Source organism: Marmota flaviventris, chromosome 2 (assembly GCF_047511675.1).
Source record: "Marmota flaviventris isolate mMarFla1 chromosome 2, mMarFla1.hap1, whole genome shotgun sequence".
Classification (NCBI taxonomy): domain Eukaryota; kingdom Metazoa; phylum Chordata; class Mammalia; order Rodentia; family Sciuridae; genus Marmota; species Marmota flaviventris.
Genome location: NC_092499.1, coordinates 96,886,489 through 96,906,925, shown reverse-complemented (window position 1 = coordinate 96,906,925; position 20,437 = coordinate 96,886,489). Strand labels below are relative to the sequence as shown.

General features: G+C 33.4%; 1 protein-coding gene across 1 annotated transcript in view; it reads left to right on the top strand.

Moving 5' to 3' along the window:
• Secisbp2l (SECIS binding protein 2 like) overlaps positions 1-20,437 on the top strand; it is a 59,264-nt gene that overhangs the window by 7,673 nt on the left and 31,154 nt on the right. The window contains exons 2-11 of the mRNA XM_027925999.2: positions 1,318-1,496; positions 3,340-3,664; positions 5,254-5,389; positions 7,969-8,198; positions 8,475-8,499; positions 8,842-8,957; positions 14,676-14,810; positions 16,193-16,273; positions 17,278-17,445; positions 17,592-17,733. Of these exons, the coding sequence (XP_027781800.2) occupies positions 1,318-1,496; positions 3,340-3,664; positions 5,254-5,389; positions 7,969-8,198; positions 8,475-8,499; positions 8,842-8,957; positions 14,676-14,810; positions 16,193-16,273; positions 17,278-17,445; positions 17,592-17,733 (1,537 nt within the window). The remainder of the gene's footprint in view (positions 1-1,317; positions 1,497-3,339; positions 3,665-5,253; positions 5,390-7,968; positions 8,199-8,474; positions 8,500-8,841; positions 8,958-14,675; positions 14,811-16,192; positions 16,274-17,277; positions 17,446-17,591; positions 17,734-20,437) is intronic.

Below are 20,437 nucleotides of genomic sequence, written 5' to 3'. Positions count from 1 at the left end.
TATTCAGATTTCTGTCTCTTCTTTCTATCCCCCTTTTTCTACAAGCATTTCTACATACAGAATGGTCTCTAGTATCTAGAATTGTGCTTAGAACAGAAACTGGTTTCTGTATAGATGATTTAATTTTTCTGAACAAAGGCTACATACTAAGCATATCAAGACTTGTCTTAAGTTTTCATGGATTTATTACTAACTACTTTTGTGAAAAATGAGAATTGTGCTTTGGTGGGTGCTTCTAATATCACCCTAGTGAGTTTATTGGGGAAAAGTTCTGCTTATGGCATTGCTTTTAATTATTTTAAGTGGTTAAAATGCTTGTATTTCACTAACTTGTTTCACTAAAAATTATTTAATATCTTTCTAGTATTTACTTTGTTTTTAACATTCTTATAATTTAAAATTTTAAATTTGTTAAAAATTTCCTGCAGAAAACTACTTAAAACCCTTATATGACTACTTAAAACTCCATACAGCTTAATAAATCATTGTAAGGTAAACACTTTGTAAGTTTCACCCCAGTCAAGGTACAGAACTTTGCTAGACACCCCAAAAGCTCTCTAGCTCCCTCTTTCCTAAGAGTAGTTCCAGTCCTGACATCTATGGATCTTATTTACTCTTCCTTATAGTTTTGTCATTCATATGTGCATCCCTAAATACTGTAATTTATATTTTATGTTTTTAATTTCTCTATAGATTTATAAAAAAGTAGAAAGGAAACTAAAATGGAGTACATTGTATAGTTTGCTCAGATGTCTACTGAGAAACTGAAGTTGTTCTCATTTTTTCCCCACTTAACTATGAACGAGGAATTTTTCCCCTTGTGTTAAGGTTTCTTTTGTTTGCTTCATCTTAGACATTTTCCTACCTTTTAATTTAAGGATACTAATATATAATTTCCTGAAATGGATAGAAATATGTTTTAGACTATTGAAACAAATATAATTATATTCAGAACTGTTTAATGATTTCTTTCTTCAAGCAAAATTAGTTAAAACCATGTTGTCCGAAGAGTTTAAAATTTCTTACTGTTAGCTTTGTTTTTTGATACTGAAGTATGACTTCCTTTCATTCTTGATTAACGGCTCCAGTTATGTAAGAAATTATTTCATTGAAATGTAGTAACCTATGATAAATTTTTCCTTATTTTATTGATCACTTTGTCTAAATAACTTTATCATTATTCGGTTATTTTAAATTGACATTGCTGTTCTTTTCTGATTAATGTTTTTAAAGAGGGATTGTTCTGTTGTTAAATTGTGAATTTTTATTAAGTTGTTTGCTTATTTGTTAATGATGTATTCTACCTTTTCTTTGAAGAATGTCAAGCTTTCAGCTGAGGTAGAACCGTTTATTCCCCAGAAGAAGAATCCTGATACATTTATGATCCCTATGGCTCTCCCAAATGATAATGGAAGTGTTTCTGGTGTAGAACCAACTCCAATTCCCAGCTACTTGATTACATGTTATCCATTTGTTCAGGAAAATCAGTCCAATAGGTAACTTATTTATTTTCTGTATTGTTTCCTGTGTGGGTTGGGGTCTAGAACTTGGCAAAACATACTCAGTTTTCTTTTGTAACTTTTAGACATTAATCCTTTGTTTATTTTTAAGAGGAATAAATAAAGCCAAATGATGTAGAAATTTTGAAAATTGTTAACATGAGTTATTTTCTCATTCTTTCTGTGAGAAAATGGAGTTTTTTTGATATGTTCCCTCTATTAAGTCATTGAAATTTATTTGAAATAAATTTCCCCAGAGGGAGGAATGCAATATTGAGAAATCTCTTTTTGAGATTAGGTATCTAATCTCATAAACTGGCAAATACAAGTTTTCATGGTTAGTTAGCAAATATTTCTAGACTCTGATTTTGGTTTAAACTTAGTGTTTGTGCTGTAGTCACAGGATGGTTTAGCAAAATGCCTGCAATTCAGACAGTAGTAGTTAGGATATAATTTGTAGTCATGATATCCTTGCTAGCCCTTCTGTGATGGTGTTTGGCACTTCATTGGAACTTCAGTTCATTTTATTGCTGTAAAGAAGTACGTTTAGTCTTTTTCAAGTTATATTACACACAGAAAACTGTATTTCCCCAGCACAGTGGGATAAATGCATGAGGCAACTGGTGGCTATGGGCCCTGCCTAGCTTTCCTTGAGAGCTGAAGCAATCAATATTTCCACACATCTATAACACATTGTGGCACACTAGTGTGCCAATGCACAATGTTTTGAGAAATTCTGGATGTATGATATATGAGGCCACTCAACTACCTTTTCAGATATTAAATGTTCATGTTAATATCCTGAGATTCTTAATAAAAAATCTTGAGGGTTGGACAAATAGTAGACACTAAAGGATCACTATTGATTAAAATTAGCATTATATTAAAAATCTTTGACCTACTGAAAAATGTGTGAGTTGATTTTGTAAACCAGTAATATTTTTCTGTTTGACAAAATGGTTGTATACAGTATGATAAATTTAACTGGTTTTCTTTTCTTGTCTTAGCAAGTAATCTGAGAATTCATGAGTAAGCCAGCCAGCATATTATTTTTAAATATTTTTAGAATTATGGTAGTGAACATTTTTCTATTTTTCTTTGCCATGACAGTAGTGAGTGAGGAAAAGCTTGTTTCAATTCTCCACTCTCAAGGATTCCTCATTCATCCACAGTGCCAGGGGGCTGTTGAGACAGGAAGAATTCTTGCTGGTTGTTTATAACAACTGCTCTACAAGAAGCTCTAATTTTGAGGATAAGATGTCAATGGAGAGTTTTGCCTCTTCTCTTTTTTGTACCTGGAGCCTGCTTCTGTCGATAGGGAGAAAAGCCAGGAAGACCTGGACTTAACCAAGAAGTTAGGGGAATATAGGAGTGGAGTTGGAAGCCCTAAATGGACATGAAGAATGAGAGGTGGAGAAAATCATCCCATGTAATGATCACCTTACACAATGATCACCTTACTCTGCATCTTGCTGAAGACTGTCACAGTTGTTAGCACTGGACAGGAACTTTGGACTGACATTGTTTACAGACCCAGTAGCTGGATGTTTAACTTTTAGCAGAAATGTCTTGACAGGGTTGAGGGCAGAGGTACAAATAATAATGGTATGTGGAATGTCATAACACTATCAGCATGGATTCCTTTCTACTGTCATTTAAATTGTTATAGGTACATGATGATTTCTATTTATAGCAAAGGAATTTATATGATTTGTCCTCTTTCTCAGAATTATTGTGAAGCCACATTTTTTTCTTTTATTAAAAAAGAGATGAAAGATTTGCTTTAGCATTACCTTTATACTTGTCAATAGATTTGTTCCTTTTTGATTTGGTTTTGCAGGCAATTTCCTTTATATAATAATGATATACGATGGCAGCAGCCCAACCCAAACCCTACTGGACCATACCTTGCCTACCCCATTATATCTGCTCAGCCACCTGTTTCTACAGAGTATACATATTATCAACTGATGCCAGCACCCTGCGCCCAAGTTATGGGTTTCTATCATCCTTTTCCTACACCTTACTCCAACACCTTTCAGGCCGCAAATACTGTAAATGCTATCACCACAGAATGCACCGAGCGTCCAAATCAGCTTGGACAGGTCTTCCCATTATCCAGTCATCGAAGCAGAAACAGTAACAGAGGGCCAGTAGTACCAAAAGTAAGTGACTGTCTTTGGCTTTTAAATTTGATATTTGGGCTGTTAATACTAGTATAAGTAATTTGTTACTTGGATTGATTGTCCTTTAATGCTGAATTAATGAAATTAACATTTCATTCACTAGTATAAAATGTAAAAGGTTCATGGTTTAAAAATTTATTTCTCCTGTGATAATTGTTTTTTAGACTTATAGTTATCTTCATGTTCCCTCAGAGTTTTATGTAAACATAATGCACAGTTATTTCCCAATTATTTTAATTTAGTGATAAAAATTACATAGTGATATCAATAATAATAAATGTATCTTGTACTTACAGTGTTGAATGGCTAATGCAGTTCAGGATATTCTAATCTTTAGACATCAGGAGACATTAGAAAAGAACATTGATGATTCATTAGATTCCTTCAACTTCATTGTTTCTATCCTGTGAATTTTTAGTAGAAATAACACTTTGTTATTTAAGAGGTGTTTTGCTATTATATGAACAAAGGATATCCTAGGACTGAAGAAAATGAAAGAAATATGTGAAACCACTTTAATTCAGGACCAGCCATTTGATTAAGTTAAAAAAAAATGAAGGCTTTGAAACTACAAGAGAATTAAGGTTTATTCTAGGCAGCTTTCCTGTTGAGGTCTTAAATATGAAAACTAAAAAACTAATAATAAGAAAAATCTCTTTCTAGTCAGCAACACAGCTGATGGACAACACATCTTGTGAGTATTACCATCAAGGAGTTGTTGCTTTTCTTAGATTCCCTTAGCCCAGCTTCTTCAGTGAAGTCTTTGCTGCTTCCTGCCATAATTTTTACAAATTAAAAAACAAACAATCAGCAGAGGTTACTTTGAAAAGCTTTTTGTCTTTGTTCATGGAAGCAGTTTGGGCCAAGGGAAATCCTTTTGGAACCTCTGAGAATGAAAAGAAATAAGTATTGAAAACAAGATAATAGTATATAATTTCCAGATGTTGAAAGAGTACGATTTCTCAAAATGCATTCCCAGTGGTTCAGCTTGGGTAGTTAAAGAAGTTAAATTCAGAATTCTATTGTGTAAATTGCTATTAAACAATAAATGCTCAAACTTTAAAAAGTGAAAAAAGGGATTAGCTTTTTAATGTTTTCTTTTTGAACTCCAAAGTAGAATTTTTTGCACATCATTGCTATCATGAAACTCAAATTTAGCCTTGGAGTAAGTTACCATGCTTTTTCTTGCCCTTTAAAGTAAAAATTTATGACCCTTTGTATGACATGATTTATACCCTTATTATTTATTGTTGATTGAGGAAATGAAAAATTCAAGTAACAGTTACATATACATTTTTTATTAAAAATAAAAAATGAACTAATAGAGTAGTATTAATAGTTATTTGAAAAATAGTATGTAAATGTGTATAAAGTAAATTATTTTGGCCAATTATGCTTAATAGCAGATAATTTCATGAAAACCTAGTAGAGTAACCTTTCCTCGTGGGTTCAGAGCCACTAATTTGTCAGATACATTTAGATGTGTTTTATAATGGATGTGTATTCTATAATGTTTAGTAAATTGAATAGGTTTCTTTTTTCTTTCTTTCTTTTTTGACTTAAATCAGCAACAGCTTTTACAACAGCACATAAAAAGCAAAAGGCCGCTGGTGAAAAATGTAGCTACTCAGAAAGAAACAAATGCAGCAGGTCCTGATAATAGATCAAAAATTGTGCTTCTGGTAGATGCCTCACAGCAAACCGGTAAGGCAGGGGTTCTACACATCACTGAGTTTTCTGCTTTCATGCATGGACTTTTTAATTGTGGACTATACTTTCTTCAGGGTTCTAGACTTTCATCCTTCCATTTGTCCTACCACTTTGTGAGAGTCTATAGGACACTAAAACAATCCAAGTTCTTAACATTCTTTAAACTACTTGCTGGCTTATGTACATTTTTGAACAGGGCTTAAGTTTCCCTTTCCCCTCCCTTGTCTTGTAGTAGAGGAACAGTTCAGAGATGGGATTTTGCAGGTCCTGGAGAAATTCAAGAAATTCATTTTGTTAGAAATCAAAATTGTATATGTTTTTATAACTGGGATTAAAGCTCTTCATAAAACATCCTAACTTCCTGTAACATCTTTATGTCAAGTTTTCTGTGCCATCTTTAAGCACAGATCTGGACCAAATCTATGCATGACACTTGTATTTTATCAAAAAGTAAATATTCTAGTCAAATTTTTAAACTAATTAGTTGAAAAATTTTTAAAGTACTGTGTAAGCATTAAATAAAAATGCTTTATCCTAACAATAGATAAGAATTAATATCCTCTCCCCCCCCCCCAATACTAGGGATTCAATCTGGGGTGCTGTACCACTTTGCTACATTTACATCCCCAGTCCTTTTTAATTTTGAGACAGGGTCTTATTAAGTTGGTGAGACTGGCCTTGAACTTATGATCCTTCTGCCTCAGCCTCTCAAATTTGTTGGGATTACAGATGTGCCACTGAATCCAACTCAGAATTAATATCTTGTAATGTTCTTATTTTCCAGTTTATATCATGAAATTCTAGTTTGTGTCTCTGAGCTCAGCCTATTGTCTATAGAGTAGATATGTATCTCTTTTTTACCCATTGTCATTGACACTGGTAAAAACAAGAAAAAAAAAAAAAAAGAAATCCTGTTAAGGATCCAAGGCCAAGAAAGAATTAGTTCTGTTCAAGGCACAGTAGTTTTTTTTTTTTTTTGCTTTTTCTTTCTTTCTTTTTCTGTGTGTGTTTGTGTGAGAACACTGGGGATTGTGGATGGGAGGCAAGTGCTTTACCACTGAGATATATCCCTACCTTCCACCTTCCAGTTACTTTTTTATCTCTTTGTAGTCTCTGATTGAAATGAATAAAATGGCTTACTTTTTTTTTTCATTTGGGTTATGCATTTTTTTTTAAATTAGTTATCTGTTCATAATATCCTTTTAAAATTACTTAGAACCCTTAGCAGAGAAAAAATCTGGGGATAGTTTAAAAGTATAGTTCTGGGGATTGTTATAGTATAGTTGAAGGGTTTGTAGGGCATAAAGCTGTAAGATTGATTAACAGACTCCAACAAATGCTTTGAGTTGCCAAGGAAAAGAATTATTGGGTAATGTATCCTGAAGCTTTCTGTATTAGTTGTTCTAGTCATAGTGATCCATTTCTACATCCTTTCAACTCTGGGAAGGCTTTTAAAAAAACAATTGTTATTGCTTCTTTAGTTTGCTCACTTAGTCACCATAATGGCAACCTTTTGAAGCTTAAAAATTTGAAAATGAGAAGATAAAGGCATCTGTTAACATTTTTATTCTTTAGTTTTTAATTTCTGAGCATTAATTGGTATCAATAAGATAATTAAATATTATAATTTGATGGGAAAATGGCATTATAGTTATAACAAATATACACTTTTGAATACATGCTTGTATTATCTGGGAAAAGTTTAATAAGATGGATAAATATATACAAAAGTTAAATGCATTTCAATATGCCACCAACAAATAAAACTCAAGAAAAAATATCACTTATAATAGCAAGAAAAATATAGTGTTTCTGGGAATAAATCTTCAGAGATGCATGAGACATGTATGCAGAAACTATAAGGCTTTATTATAAAATCTTTTAAAAAAGAAAACTAAATATCCTATTCATGAAGAATGATTTGATATTGCAAATGTCATTTTTCTCATAATTAGTCTGTAGAGTCAGTGCAGTTCTAGTAAATATTCCAGCAGGAAATTTTGCGGAACTGGACAAACTAATTCTAAAATAAAGGACAGTGGTCTAAGAGGCAAGATATACCTGGAAAACAACTTTTCTCTAGATATAAAAGACTTAAAATATCATTTTAATTTCTGTAGATATGTATTATCAGTGTAGTGTACAAGAATTTACAAAAAAAAAAAGAGCTCAGAAATGAACCCCACGTATATGTGGAAATACATATGTGGAAAACAACAGAGATCGCTTTGCAGATCTCTAATTTATATCCCTCCCAGATCTCTTCCAGGTAGATTAATGATTTAAGTGAGAAAACTAATGGTAGAAGAAAATACAGGCAGATCTTTATGACTGTAGGAAGAGAACTATTACTAAAATGAAGAATTTTAATTTTTTTTTAAATTGAACGAAAGAGCCATTTGCAGTGACACATGTCTATAGTCCCAGCTTCTCAGGAGATCACAAGATCTCAAGAGGATCACAAGTTCCAGGCCAACCTATTTCTCATTTTTATTTTCTTAAAACTTATTGACAATTTAATGGGAATTTATTCAGTCATCACAAAGAGTTGTCCCACTTTCCTTGCCTTGTAGATTTTCCATCAGATATCGCTAACAAGTCTCTCTCAGAAAGTACTGCCACAATGCTTTGGAAGTCCAAAGGCAGGAGGAGAAGAGCTTCCCACCCCACTGCTGAATCCTCTAGTGAACAGGGGGCTAGTGAAGCCGACATTGACAGTGATAGTGGTTACTGCAGTCCCAAACACAACAACAACCAGCCTGCAGCAGGGGCTTTGAGAAATCCCGATTCTGGGACCATAAATGTACGTAACATTGCCTTGATTTATCAATCATCGACGTCACTATTATTTTGTGTCCTTTAGTAAAGCTTAAGTATCTGTTTTCATTAGCAATTTCTATAGTAGTGAGATGTTAAAAATGTATTTGTATATTTTATTAGTAATAAAAATTTATAGAACAGTATTCTAAAATTGTAATAAGTATGCTTCTAACTGGAGTAAACTGTGAAATGTATTGCAAAATGTATAATCTCCACTATTAAGGAGAAAATAATTCCCTTTTTTGTTTCCTTTTTTTAGCACATGGAATCATCTGTATGTGCAGGTACTCATTTCTGAATATTGTTTTTGCTATATTTTCTTCTTTGTCCCTGTCAAAGTTTTCAAACATGAAGATTCTTGATGCCAGAAAAAACAAAAACAACTATAAATCTTTCAGATATTTAGATTAATTTGAAAGCATAGTTTGGCCCAAAAGAATTGGGAAAATGTCAGCTGGAGATATTCTGCAAGATGACATTTGGGTTACTGGAATACCACTTAAAGTTTATAGAAAAATTTTCAGTGTTACATTTATATTGCCTGGATTTCAGTGTGTGAAGTTAGGGGGCAATTTAGATTTTGGTTTCTTTTATAAGCAAATCATATCATTAAATATTTGTTGCAGGTGGTGTAAATTGGTCCAATGTAACTTGCCAGGCAACTCAGAAAAAACCCTGGATGGAAAAAAATCAGACGTTTTCCAGAGGTGGAAGGCAGACAGAACAAAGAAATAATTCACAGGTAATTTGAATTAGTTTGGAGAAATTTGGTTGTGAGGTGAATTCTTTTCCATTTGTTTTAATAATGGTGTAGTGATTATGAAGGACAGTATACTTAATTTTTGAAGATGCATAGTAAGTTATTTAGAAGTAAACTATTATAATATCTATAACTTTAAAGTGGCTTAGCCAATAAGACTTACTTAAATAATAAAACAAAACGATAAAATGTTGAATGAATGTAGTGAGTATATGAGTATATATTGTACCATTTTTCTACTTTTCTGTATTGTTGAATATTTCATAATTTAAAAAAGGATGCCCTCCAATACTGTTTTATCTGCCATGATTTTTCCTATCCATGTTAATATGTTAAAAACATTTTATGTCTTAAATCTTCTTTGAATATAAGGACTGGAACTTTGTTCATGTGTATGTTTGACTGTTAACACCCTTCTGTATATGGCATTGCCATAGTGATTGCTGCATTGTGCCATAAGGGAGAAGCTATAGACTGGGTTGCTTCCTGAAGGTCTTGAAGAGCAAGATTAAGCTGCAATATAGCAGAATGTGCTATAGACTACCACAGATTTCCAGTAACTTACATTGGTTGGCTATGAAATTAGGAAGTTGTTTATGGGTTGCTGTTTATCCTTTTTGTTTTTAGACAGCTTTCCTGGATTCCCTAAGTTAAGGATTTAAACCATCATATAAGTAGATGTGCAGATGGATCAAAGTAAGGGGCAAGTTTCTAGTGGATTAAATATGCCAACCACTTGCCTATTCTTTGCATCCCTGAAATGAAGTACTTCAGATATACCTTAACATTAATTAGGCTGTCAGGAAAACAGGCAGAATAATGTCCTCTTCTCTGTGGTTATTGCAAAAATGCCTTGCTCATTGCAGGTTTGTGAGGCTCTTTAGCTTTATTCGATTAAAAACAGAAGAACTACAGAGTCCTTGCACAAGGCCCTGGGTTCAATCCTTAGTACCACACAAAACAAAACAAAAACAAAAAAGCTAAAACATTTGTTTATATAGATTAGATAAAATCTACAAAATGTTTGTTTATGTGAGGAAATTTTTTGTTGATGCAGACTGCTAATCTTGCCAAGTTTGTAGCACTGTTATTTTTGGTATCAGTAGCTCACAGGAGTAGAAATAATCCCGAAATGAAAAAACATTTTATCTCTGTCTCAACTGTTGAGAAATGGTAAAAGAACAAAAAAAGGAAATTAAGCAAATACACATGGTATTGTTAACTTTGTTTATTTTGTGTGTCTCTTCATTCCTAAAGAACTGAACCAGATGTTAAAAATGTGTTTTCTTTTTACTTGCTGTTTTGTTATGTGCTTTTCCTAGGTTTATATTAAGTTTGATTTTTTGAGATGTAGAATCTTTTCTAAGTCAAAATATTTTCCCCTTTTGCAATTTCTGATTGTGTATAGGCTTTCACAGTCTTTTAGAAGTCAAATAAATATCTGTACTTTCTGTTTCAAGACATTTTTATCTGAGATTTATCTTGATGTTTGGTAAACATACTGATGTAAATTTTCAAAGTAGTTAACCAGTCGTCTTAACTTTATAACACATTTTCCCCTGTAGTTTGTGCTTCCATTATAGTAATATGATAACTTCTTTTTTCCTTCCTGGTACCAGGAACTGAACACAGGAATGCTGTACCACTGAGCCACAACCCCACCCCTTTATGTACTTTTTATTTTGAGACAAAGTCTTGCTAAGTTGCTGAGACTGGCTTTGAACTTGTAATCCTCCTGTCTCAGTTTCCCATGTCACTGGGATTACAGGTGTGCATCATGGTACTAGCTTAATATACTGACTTCTTATATCTTAGGTGCTGTTTCTCATCTGTTTATTCCATTTATTGATTTTTGTACTTGTACCATGCTTTTTAATTATAATTTTAAATATCTTTCATTTGTGTACTTAGTGTAGATTCAATTTTAAATTATGGAAAGGAGCTGGGCGCAGTGGAGTGTACCTGTAATCCCAGCAACTTGGGAGACTGAGGCAGGAGGATTTCTAGTTCAGTTCAGATCCAGCCTCAGCAATTGTGAGGCACAAAGCAACTCAGTGAGACCCTATCTCTAAATAAAAAATACAAAATAGGGCTGGGGATGTGGCTCAGTAGTTGAGTGCTCCTGAGTTCAATTCCTGGTACCCTCCCCACACCCCCCCCCAAAAAAAAAAACTTACGGAAAGGATCTAAAAATGTATATCTTTTAAAGTGGCTTTATGATCAAGTTGATAAATAAAGAAGATGAAAAAGATTGTACAATGAAATATCTCATTTTCAACTGTTTCTCCTTGTCTTTTGTCCTCACCTGTATCTGTTTCACCTTGATTCATTTTTTATATACTTCCAGAGTTTTTTCTTATCATTATAAGTATATACAAGTACTTGTAAGTATATACGTATACATTGTAAGTACATGCATATGAAACTTAGGCTTTGCCCCTTTCTTACACAAAAGATAGCATGCCCTCTCTTTTCTGTGCTCAGTAATATATCTTGGAGAGATTTTTATCATTTCCATATTACTACATAGTGGGCTTCCTTGCTTTTAATTTTTTTAAAAAAATTCCTAATACTGTATTCATATACCCTTGTTGATTTCTGTAGTTCTGTTCATAGGCACTTGAGTTGTTTTTTAACTATTGCTGTTATGAACTTGATACAATGTCATTTAGAAATGTGTGTACCAATAGAATCAATTCCTAGATAAGGAACTGCTGGTTAAAAGGTAAATTCATCTGTTGTTTTGGTAAATATCACCTGATCATACCAATTTGCTTTCTCAACAACCTTGAAGAGGGCCTGTTTCCATATAGTTTTAGAAATAATGTTTTCAGTATTTTGGATTTATGCCATGTATTTGTCAGCTATTTGTTACTGGAACAAAATACCTGAGACAGACTATTTTATAGAGAAAAGAAGCTTATTTAGTTCATAATTTTGGAGGCTGAAAGTCCAAACAACCTGGAAAGAATCTGTTGAGGGAATTCATGTATAGGAGAAAGGAATCACATCCCAATATAGAAAGCTAGAGAGAGATGGGGTCAAGGTTGTTGCTGGTGGAGGGGTAAGGCTTTTATAACAACTTTCTATTGTGAGAACTCACTTTAAGGAGACCAGTATTCATAAGAGCAGCTCCCTCAGTGACCTATGGACCTTCCTCTAGGCCTCCCAGTATTGTCACTCTGAGAACCAAGCTCCCAACACAAACCTTTGGGGGTGGGGGGGACAAACAATTTTCCAAACCAGTTAGCATGCCAATTAGGTAGAAATTTTATCTTAATGTAGTTAAGCATCTTTCCAGGTGCTAAAAGGCCATTTGAATTTCTCTTTCTGTGAACTTATCTGATCATGTATATTTTTTGAATGTTATCTACTTCTTTTCCCTTTTAGGGGTACATTTTAAAATACATTTGATCAAGGTTTATTTTTTCAAATTATTAAGGTTTCTAAGAGCCTTTAATCTGTAATTAAAGGTTTTTAATTAGGTTTAAATCTTTATTTTTTACTTTGCTCATTATTACTGCCATGCACAAGTTTATATTTTAAAAAACATTAAGAAAGTTAGTTTTATAAATTGACTTTTTAGTCTTCTTTTTTTTTAATGGCTTCTGAGTATTTATTTATTTATTTATTTATTTTTGATGTACTAGGCTTCAAACCCAGGGATACTCTGCCACTGAGCTACATTCCCAATTCTTTTTATTTTAAGAAAAAGTCTTACAAAGTTACTGAGGCTGGCTCAAACTTGCCATTCTCCTGCCTTAGCCTCCCAAGTGTCTGGGATTACAGTGTGTACCACCATGCCTGGCAGGCTCCTGAGTTTTAAATGAACTGAAAACAACTTGTCCTAACACCAGGGTTATAAAGGAATTTGCCTGTTTTTTCTCTAGGTTGTTGAGTGTCTCATTTTCTTACATTTAAAGCTAGCCAGGCCGGGTGGCACACCTGATCCCAGCTACTGGAAGGCTAAGACAGGATGATTGAAAATTGGGAGGCAGTCTGGACAATTTAGCAAGACTCTGTTTCAAAAATAAAAATTAAAAAAAGGGGGTGAGGCTGGAGATGTAGCTCAATAGTAGAGTACTTATTTAGTGTGTGTAAGGCTTTGGGTGCCATCTCCAATACTGGGAAGAAAAAAGATACAGAAAGCTTTATTCTACTTGGAGTTTTTCCACATATATGGTGTGAAATATGGATCCTATTTTGTATTTTTCTGGTAGCACCCAAATCTGCCAACACCATTTATTGAAAGATTCATCTTTTTCAGAGATATGAGACCGCTGTTTGTCACCTATTAAATTCCCACATGTATTGGAATCTACTCTGGTCTTTTCTCTTCTATTCCATCAGCTTCTATGTTAATCTATAAATTCGGGGAGAATGAACTACCTTGTGATGTAGCATTTTTCTATAAAATAAAGATATTTGTTCACCTATAACTAAAAAATAAATATTAAAAAATTAAAACCCCCAAACTAATGGAACCAACAAAGTTCATGTGACCCTAATATGCAAGTATTCCAATAACCTCATGATATCTAAATACTTTCTGTCAGTTCTAAGAAAGAGTTTTGTTGATAGAAACTGGGAATCATGCATATGTAAGGCATTGGGTTTGATCCTCAGCACCACATAAAAATAAACAAAATAAAGATATTGTGTCCATGTATAACTAAAAAAAATATTAAAAAAAGAAAAGGCTGGGTGTGGTGGAGCACACCTGTAATTCCAGTGGCTCAGGGGACTGAGACAAGAGGATCTTGAGTTCAAAGCCAGCCTCAGCAACGGCAAGGAATTAAGCAACTCAGTGAGACACTGTCTCTAAATAAAAATATACAAAATAGTGCTGGGGATACGGCTCAGTGGTTGGCTGCCCCTGAGTTCAATCCCCAGTACCCCCACCCCCCCAAAAAAGGAAAAAAAGTAATGTGCAGTCTCCTGAAGTGGTAATAACATCTTGCAAAACTGTAGTGCAGTATCATCACCTGGATGTTAACATTGAACATTTAAGTTATAGAAGTGATCCATCACAGGATCTCACTTTCTGTTATTTTGTTTTAAGAATGTTTTATGGATGGGCATGGTGGTGCATGTCTATAATCCCAGCAGTTTGGAGGCAAGGTGGAAGAATCACAAGTTCAAGGCCAGCCTAAGCAACTTAGTGAAACCCTGTCTCAAGATAAAAAATAAGAAGGGTTGGGGGATGTAGTTCAGTGGTTAAGCACTTCGGGTTCAAAAGAATGTTTTATGATTGTACTTGTATAATCCTTTGGGATTGGTTTTTTTCACTCATCTGGTTTTCTGGAGATCCATCATGTTGGGCTTGTCAGTAGTTCATACTCTTATGGCTGACTACTGACCAACTGTACTTTAGTGTGGATATACCATAGTTAGATTAACTGTTCACTCACTAAAGAACATCTGGTTTATTCTCAGTTATTGGCTCTTGTAAATAAAGCTGATATAAATAAATATTCATGTACAGGAAAAGGAAAGGTAATGATCGTTAATTGTCACATTTTTATATTTTCCTTTTAATTACCTTATTTGTCAGAAATTTTCAACTTTTTAAAATAAATTATGCACTTTGAACATTTATTGCATTGTACACTTTTGTATATTTTTCTGTAAGATGTTATATTTCAATAAAATATTTACTTAAAAATAATATTTTCTCTTTCCCTCCGGGGTTTATTTAAGGTTGGATTCAGATGTCGAGGCCACAGTACTTCCTCAGAAAGAAGACAGAATTTGCAAAAGAGACAAGATAATAAGCATTTAAACTCTAGTCAGTCCCATAGAAGTGACCCAAATTCTGAGTCTTTATATTTTGAGGTATTTTTTTCCAAAATCTATACATAAACTGTTATAGAAAATTTCTCATTAAGAAATTAATTTGTTGTACTGTAAATATTTCTTAGCATGTGACTCTACTATTAGATAGTAAATTATCCAGAAATATTGACTCATTTTTATTTGCCTTGGTTAGATATATTTAGTCTACATTAATTAACTTCATTAATGATTATTTTATAAATTTTTGTCATGTGTGTTCATTTTGAGATGGTATATTAAAGTAGAACTTGATTTCATTTGGATTTCATCCAGTATGAAACTTTTTCTCAAAATTTTTTGTTGTTGTTCAGTCCATTTGTAAGATTTTTCATATTTGAGTAGTTCAATCTAGTTGATTTGTGCTGCCATTCAGGTGAGTCTTAGAGAAGGAAGAAAAATGTACTCTGTAGTACTACTAGTACATGGCAACCTTCCTATGGAGAGTGTCCATCCACCTAGTAGAATGCAGAAATATAAACACCTAATACTTGGTTGAGTGTGGTTGGAGTTGAAAGTAGCCACAAGTCACTTTGGGTTTTAGGCAGGATAGGAATAACATTTGAAATGGATTTTAAGGAATCAGTATAATTTGCTTAAGTCATACATCCCTGATAATCCATTTGTATAACTCATTTTGGTTGGATCATAGATTCTATAAAATAGGCTAATAGATGGAGATTAAACTGGAATTCTTGAGGTTAAAGGATAAAGATGAAAAATATGATATATAAGCTTAAGTAATTTCCCCAAAGTACTTGAGAGTACATCTCAATTATTCTATGAAAAATAATTTTAGTGTCTACAAATATGGCAGTTTTTAAATATGCACTAAACTATGATTGGTTGCATTCTTATATTTAAAGACTTTAGATATATATTTTCAATGTAAAAATATATATTAAATATACATTTTTCAATATAAAAGATGATATTGATTAAGAATTAATTTGAGTAGAAAAATTTAAAAATTTTAAGCTTTTAATCTTGTAGTTGTGTATGTGGGATAGAGAATATATTAATAAAATTCATATCTTTTCCAAATGATCTGAATGTGATAAAATCCAATTTAATATTTTTTCAATTACCTACCTGTTTGGGATACCTATAATTACTAATTTGTAATTAGTAATCAAAATGGAAAATAGGTGCAGAAATCCAAGGATGAACATAATGTGGCTATGCTCCCATGCTTTAATAATTCATTTGGGTGGGATTTAGCATGTACAAAATGAGATTTCCTTTTTAAGGCTGATTTTAAGTAGTTCAATAGTACAATACAGAAAATTATTTCCCCATTTTTCATTACTCTTAGCCACTATAAAAAGTTTTTTTTTAAGAGTTTGCCCTCAATTGTTTTTATTAAAAATGTGAAATTATTTTAGGATGAAGATGGATTTCAAGAACTACATGAAAATGGAAATGCAAAGGATGAGAATATTCAACAGAAACTTTCTTCAAAAGTGGTAAGTGATTCTTTTTAGAAAAATAAGCAAATAGACTATCTTTTAAACCATGGCTATGTGAAAAGAATAATATATTAAAGGTAGATATAAGGAGAAATGGGCAAAGTAGTATACAGAAAACAGTATGTTTAGTATTTAACTTCAATGTTTCTTTTTGTATTTTGTTTTGTTTTTGGTACTAGGGATTGAACCCAAGGTGCTTTACCCCTGAGTAACATCTCATTTTTATTTGTTTTATTTATTTTTAAAACATTTATAGCCTTTGCTAAGTTGCCAAGGCTGTTCTCAAACTTCAGATCCTTCTGCCCCAGCCTCCTAAGTCATTGGGATTACTGATGTGGGCCACCATACCCAGCCTGAATGTTTCTTTTCTTTTTCTTTCTTTTTTTTTTTAATCTAATATTTTTTAGTTGTCAATGGTCCTTTATTTTATTTATTTATATGTGGTGCTGAGAATTAAACCCAGTGCCTCATACATGTTAGGCAAGTGCTCTACCTCTGAGCCACAATCCCAGCCTGTGAATTTTTTTTTAAGTTGTCAGTGGATCTTTATTTTATTTATTTTATAGGCAGTGCTGAGAATTGAACCCAGTGCCTCACACAAGCTAGGCAGTCTCTCTACCACTCCAGCCCCAGAATGTTTTCTTTTTAACATAGCCAAAACAAAGATATTTTCTTTCAAATCTACAGTTTCATTACAAGACCAGAAAATATCATTAATTACATAATGAAACATGTAACAATCTGTACAGAAATTTTCTCAATTAGTGAAAAATTTTACTTTGGAGATATTTTGTTTCATTTCAGAGGTCAAAGATCCAGACATGGGTCACTCATTGCAGTAAGCTGTTGTCCCTTTTTTCCAGGCTGAAATGGTCCACTTTCTCACTCTGTTTTATGATGTCAAATCCGTACGTTACAGAACATGTCTCATTCTGGATTTCTTCCTTATGATTAGACTTTTATGAGATCACTAACAAATGTTTTTCTCTGGTTATCAATAGTTGGATGATTTACCTGAAAACTCACCAATCAATATAGTTCAGACTCCAATTCCCATTACCACTTCAGTTCCTAAACGTGCAAAAAGTCAGAAGAAGAAAGCGTTAGCGGCAGCTCTTGCCACAGCTCAAGAATATTCTGAAATAAGTATGGAGCAAAAAAAATTACAGGTATATAGTGATTTATATGAACAATTATGATAATTTATTTTCTAGGTTTAATGGGATGGATAGGAGTAATAAGCATATAATAATGGTAACTTGTTATACTTTCATACCACAACAAAAAAATAAATATTTTCATATTCACTTTGCAGGAAGCTTTATCAAAAGCAGCTGGAAAAAAGAATAAAACACCTGTGCAGCTAGATTTAGGAGACATGTTAGCTGCTCTGGAAAAACAACAAGCAGCAATGAAAGCACGGCAGATTACTAATACCAGACCTCTGTCATATACAGGTAGTTATATCATTAGTCTGGGTAATTTGCTATTTGGCTTTGGCAATATATTTTGAATATTATTAATCTAAATTTATATTTATTTCTATATATGTGTATATACATGTATTTATGATCTAACTTAAATTGTATATATATATATATATATATATATATATATATATATATATGGATACATATACATATTATATATATGCAATTTTAGTTAGCACAAGCCACAATCCTCAAAATTGTCCATGTCTCTTCACTTTCCATATCAAGTCCAAGTTCTTCAGTACATCCTGTCTATTCTGTCTTCAAATATATTCATAATTTACTCACCAGATCCTTATCCTGTCATCCTGAGACTGTCCATCATTATATTATACTATTGTAGTTTCTGACTGCTCTCTACCCATCCCTCAGTTTCTCTCCCTCCCTCCCTCCCTTCCTCCCCCTTTCCCTTTTGGGTACTGGGGATTAAACCCAGTGGTGTTCTACCACTGAGCTACATCCCAAGACGTTTTTATTTTTTCTTTTGAGAAAGGTCTTGGTAGGTTTCCCAGGTTGCCCTCAAAGTTGCTATCCTCCTGCCTCAGCATCCTGAGTCACTGGGATCACAGGTGTATACCATCATGCCTGGGCCCCCCAATTTATCTTAAAAGAACTGGTCTTTTAAAGATATAATCCAGATTATATCTGGCTTCATCTCACTTAGAATAAAGCCTCATTCTGCCCCCTTTGCCTCTTCACCTTCATCACCATTCTCTCCTGACACATTCACCATCTCAGGTATACACAACATGCTTCTAGCTCAGTATCTTTGGGCTTGCTGTTCCCTTTTCCTAGAATGCTGCTTCCCTGGATATCAGTATTGTTTGTTCCCTTAGGTCCTTCAGATCTCTGCTAAAATGTCAATTGGGCATTTTGAACCAACCACATTTTTCTCTTCTTTAATGGTTAGAATAAAAATCACAAGTTATTTGGTTCTCCTGTTATATTATCCAGTTAAAATACCAAACAGAAGTTTTGGTCAAATTTTGTGTGTGTGTATGCGAAAATGATCTGATTTTCTACTGAAACAGTAATTTCTATTTTAACAAACTTTGTCAGTTTTAGAGCTCTCAGCAGTTCTAATGTGCTCCCTCATTTCTTTGTTATAGTCTTTGTTTTAGAGGGGAGGAATAGGACAAAAGGGAAGGGAAACGCATTAATAAAAAGCACTAAAGCTAAATGGTCGAATGAATTCTATGTGTTCTGTTCCAGTGGTGCTTATTAGAAGACTAAAAGATAAATAACAGTGTATAACTGTCATCTGTATGCAAAATGTTTAAACCTATAGCTAGTTACCATTCCAATATAAAACATTGCTTTGAGTCACTGTTAGTAAAAGTAATATTGAATGTGTGCTAAGCTTTAGAGTTACATGTTATTGAGATGGGGGAGTGGCAGTGACAACTCCCTGTAGTCTTTCCAGAACAAAGCAGTGTTGGGGAAGAGGCATGAACTTGTAGCTAAAAGCAGGAGCTCTGAAGTCAAACTGTCTGGGTTTGAATCCTGCTCTTCTACATATTTATTTGGGAAGTTACTGTGCTTCAATTTCTTTACATTAAAGTGGGGGTATTGATAATACTTACTTCAGGATTGTTTTGGGAAGTAAAGAGATGATGCATGTAAAGAGCTTAGAGAATTTGGATTATATCACTCAATAAATGTTAACTAATATTATGAAGAAGAGATTGTTAATCTGTAATATTTCAAATGAGTTATTACAACTTTGATTCATTTAGCAAATGTTAATCAATAGTAAATAACTTTGCAAAATATGCGGTCAGAAACTATTGGGATTACAGAGATGGTGAAGATAAACTTTTTTGTTCAAGAAGTTTAATCTAGTGAGATTAGAAAGACATACACAGCTAATCAAAAGCAGCACTTTAGGAAAGATACCAGCAAAGTTTTGTAAACCCTTGGAAGAGTGAGAGAGTGATGTATGTCAACGTGGAGATAGGGGAATGGTGTTATAAATCATTTCATATAAGATAATATTTGAACTGGGCTTAAAGAAGGAATAGCATTCTCTCTCTGTATTTTTTTACACTTTATTTTATTTTGTTATTTATTTTTATGATAGTAGGAATTGAGCCCAAGGGCAATCTACCATTGAGCCATATCCCCAGCCTTTTTATATTGAGACAGGGTTTCACTAAATTGCCCAGGTTGACCTCCAACTTTTGATCCTCCTGCCTTGGCCCTGGTGTTGCTGGGATATAGGTGTGCGCTATCATACCCAGCCAGGAGTAGACTTCTTGACAGATAGAAATGAGATTAACTTCTAACCAGTCACCAGTGTTTAAACTGGAAGTGTTGATTACAAAGAATGCTACTGGAAAGTTCAAGAAAAGAATGAGACTGCGGTAGTGATGAAAAAGAATTGTAAGGAATTGATAGGCTTTTTCAATGGTAGGATGTAGAAACAGATCAAAGATGATTCTTTACTCTGGCACAGAGTGTGTGGTGAAAAGAGCTATGATGGTAAAACACAAAGATCATGGAAGAATTTTGTTGGGAAGAATAGGCAGGAGCCTTGATTTAAAATGCAAGCAATAGAGGTCCTGTGGTTCTTATTTGACATGAGTTATGAACGAATAGTTTAGGTTAGAGATCAGTGACTTTCAAATAGAATTGTTGAAGCTATGGAAATAAGGTTGTTGGAGGAAGGGAA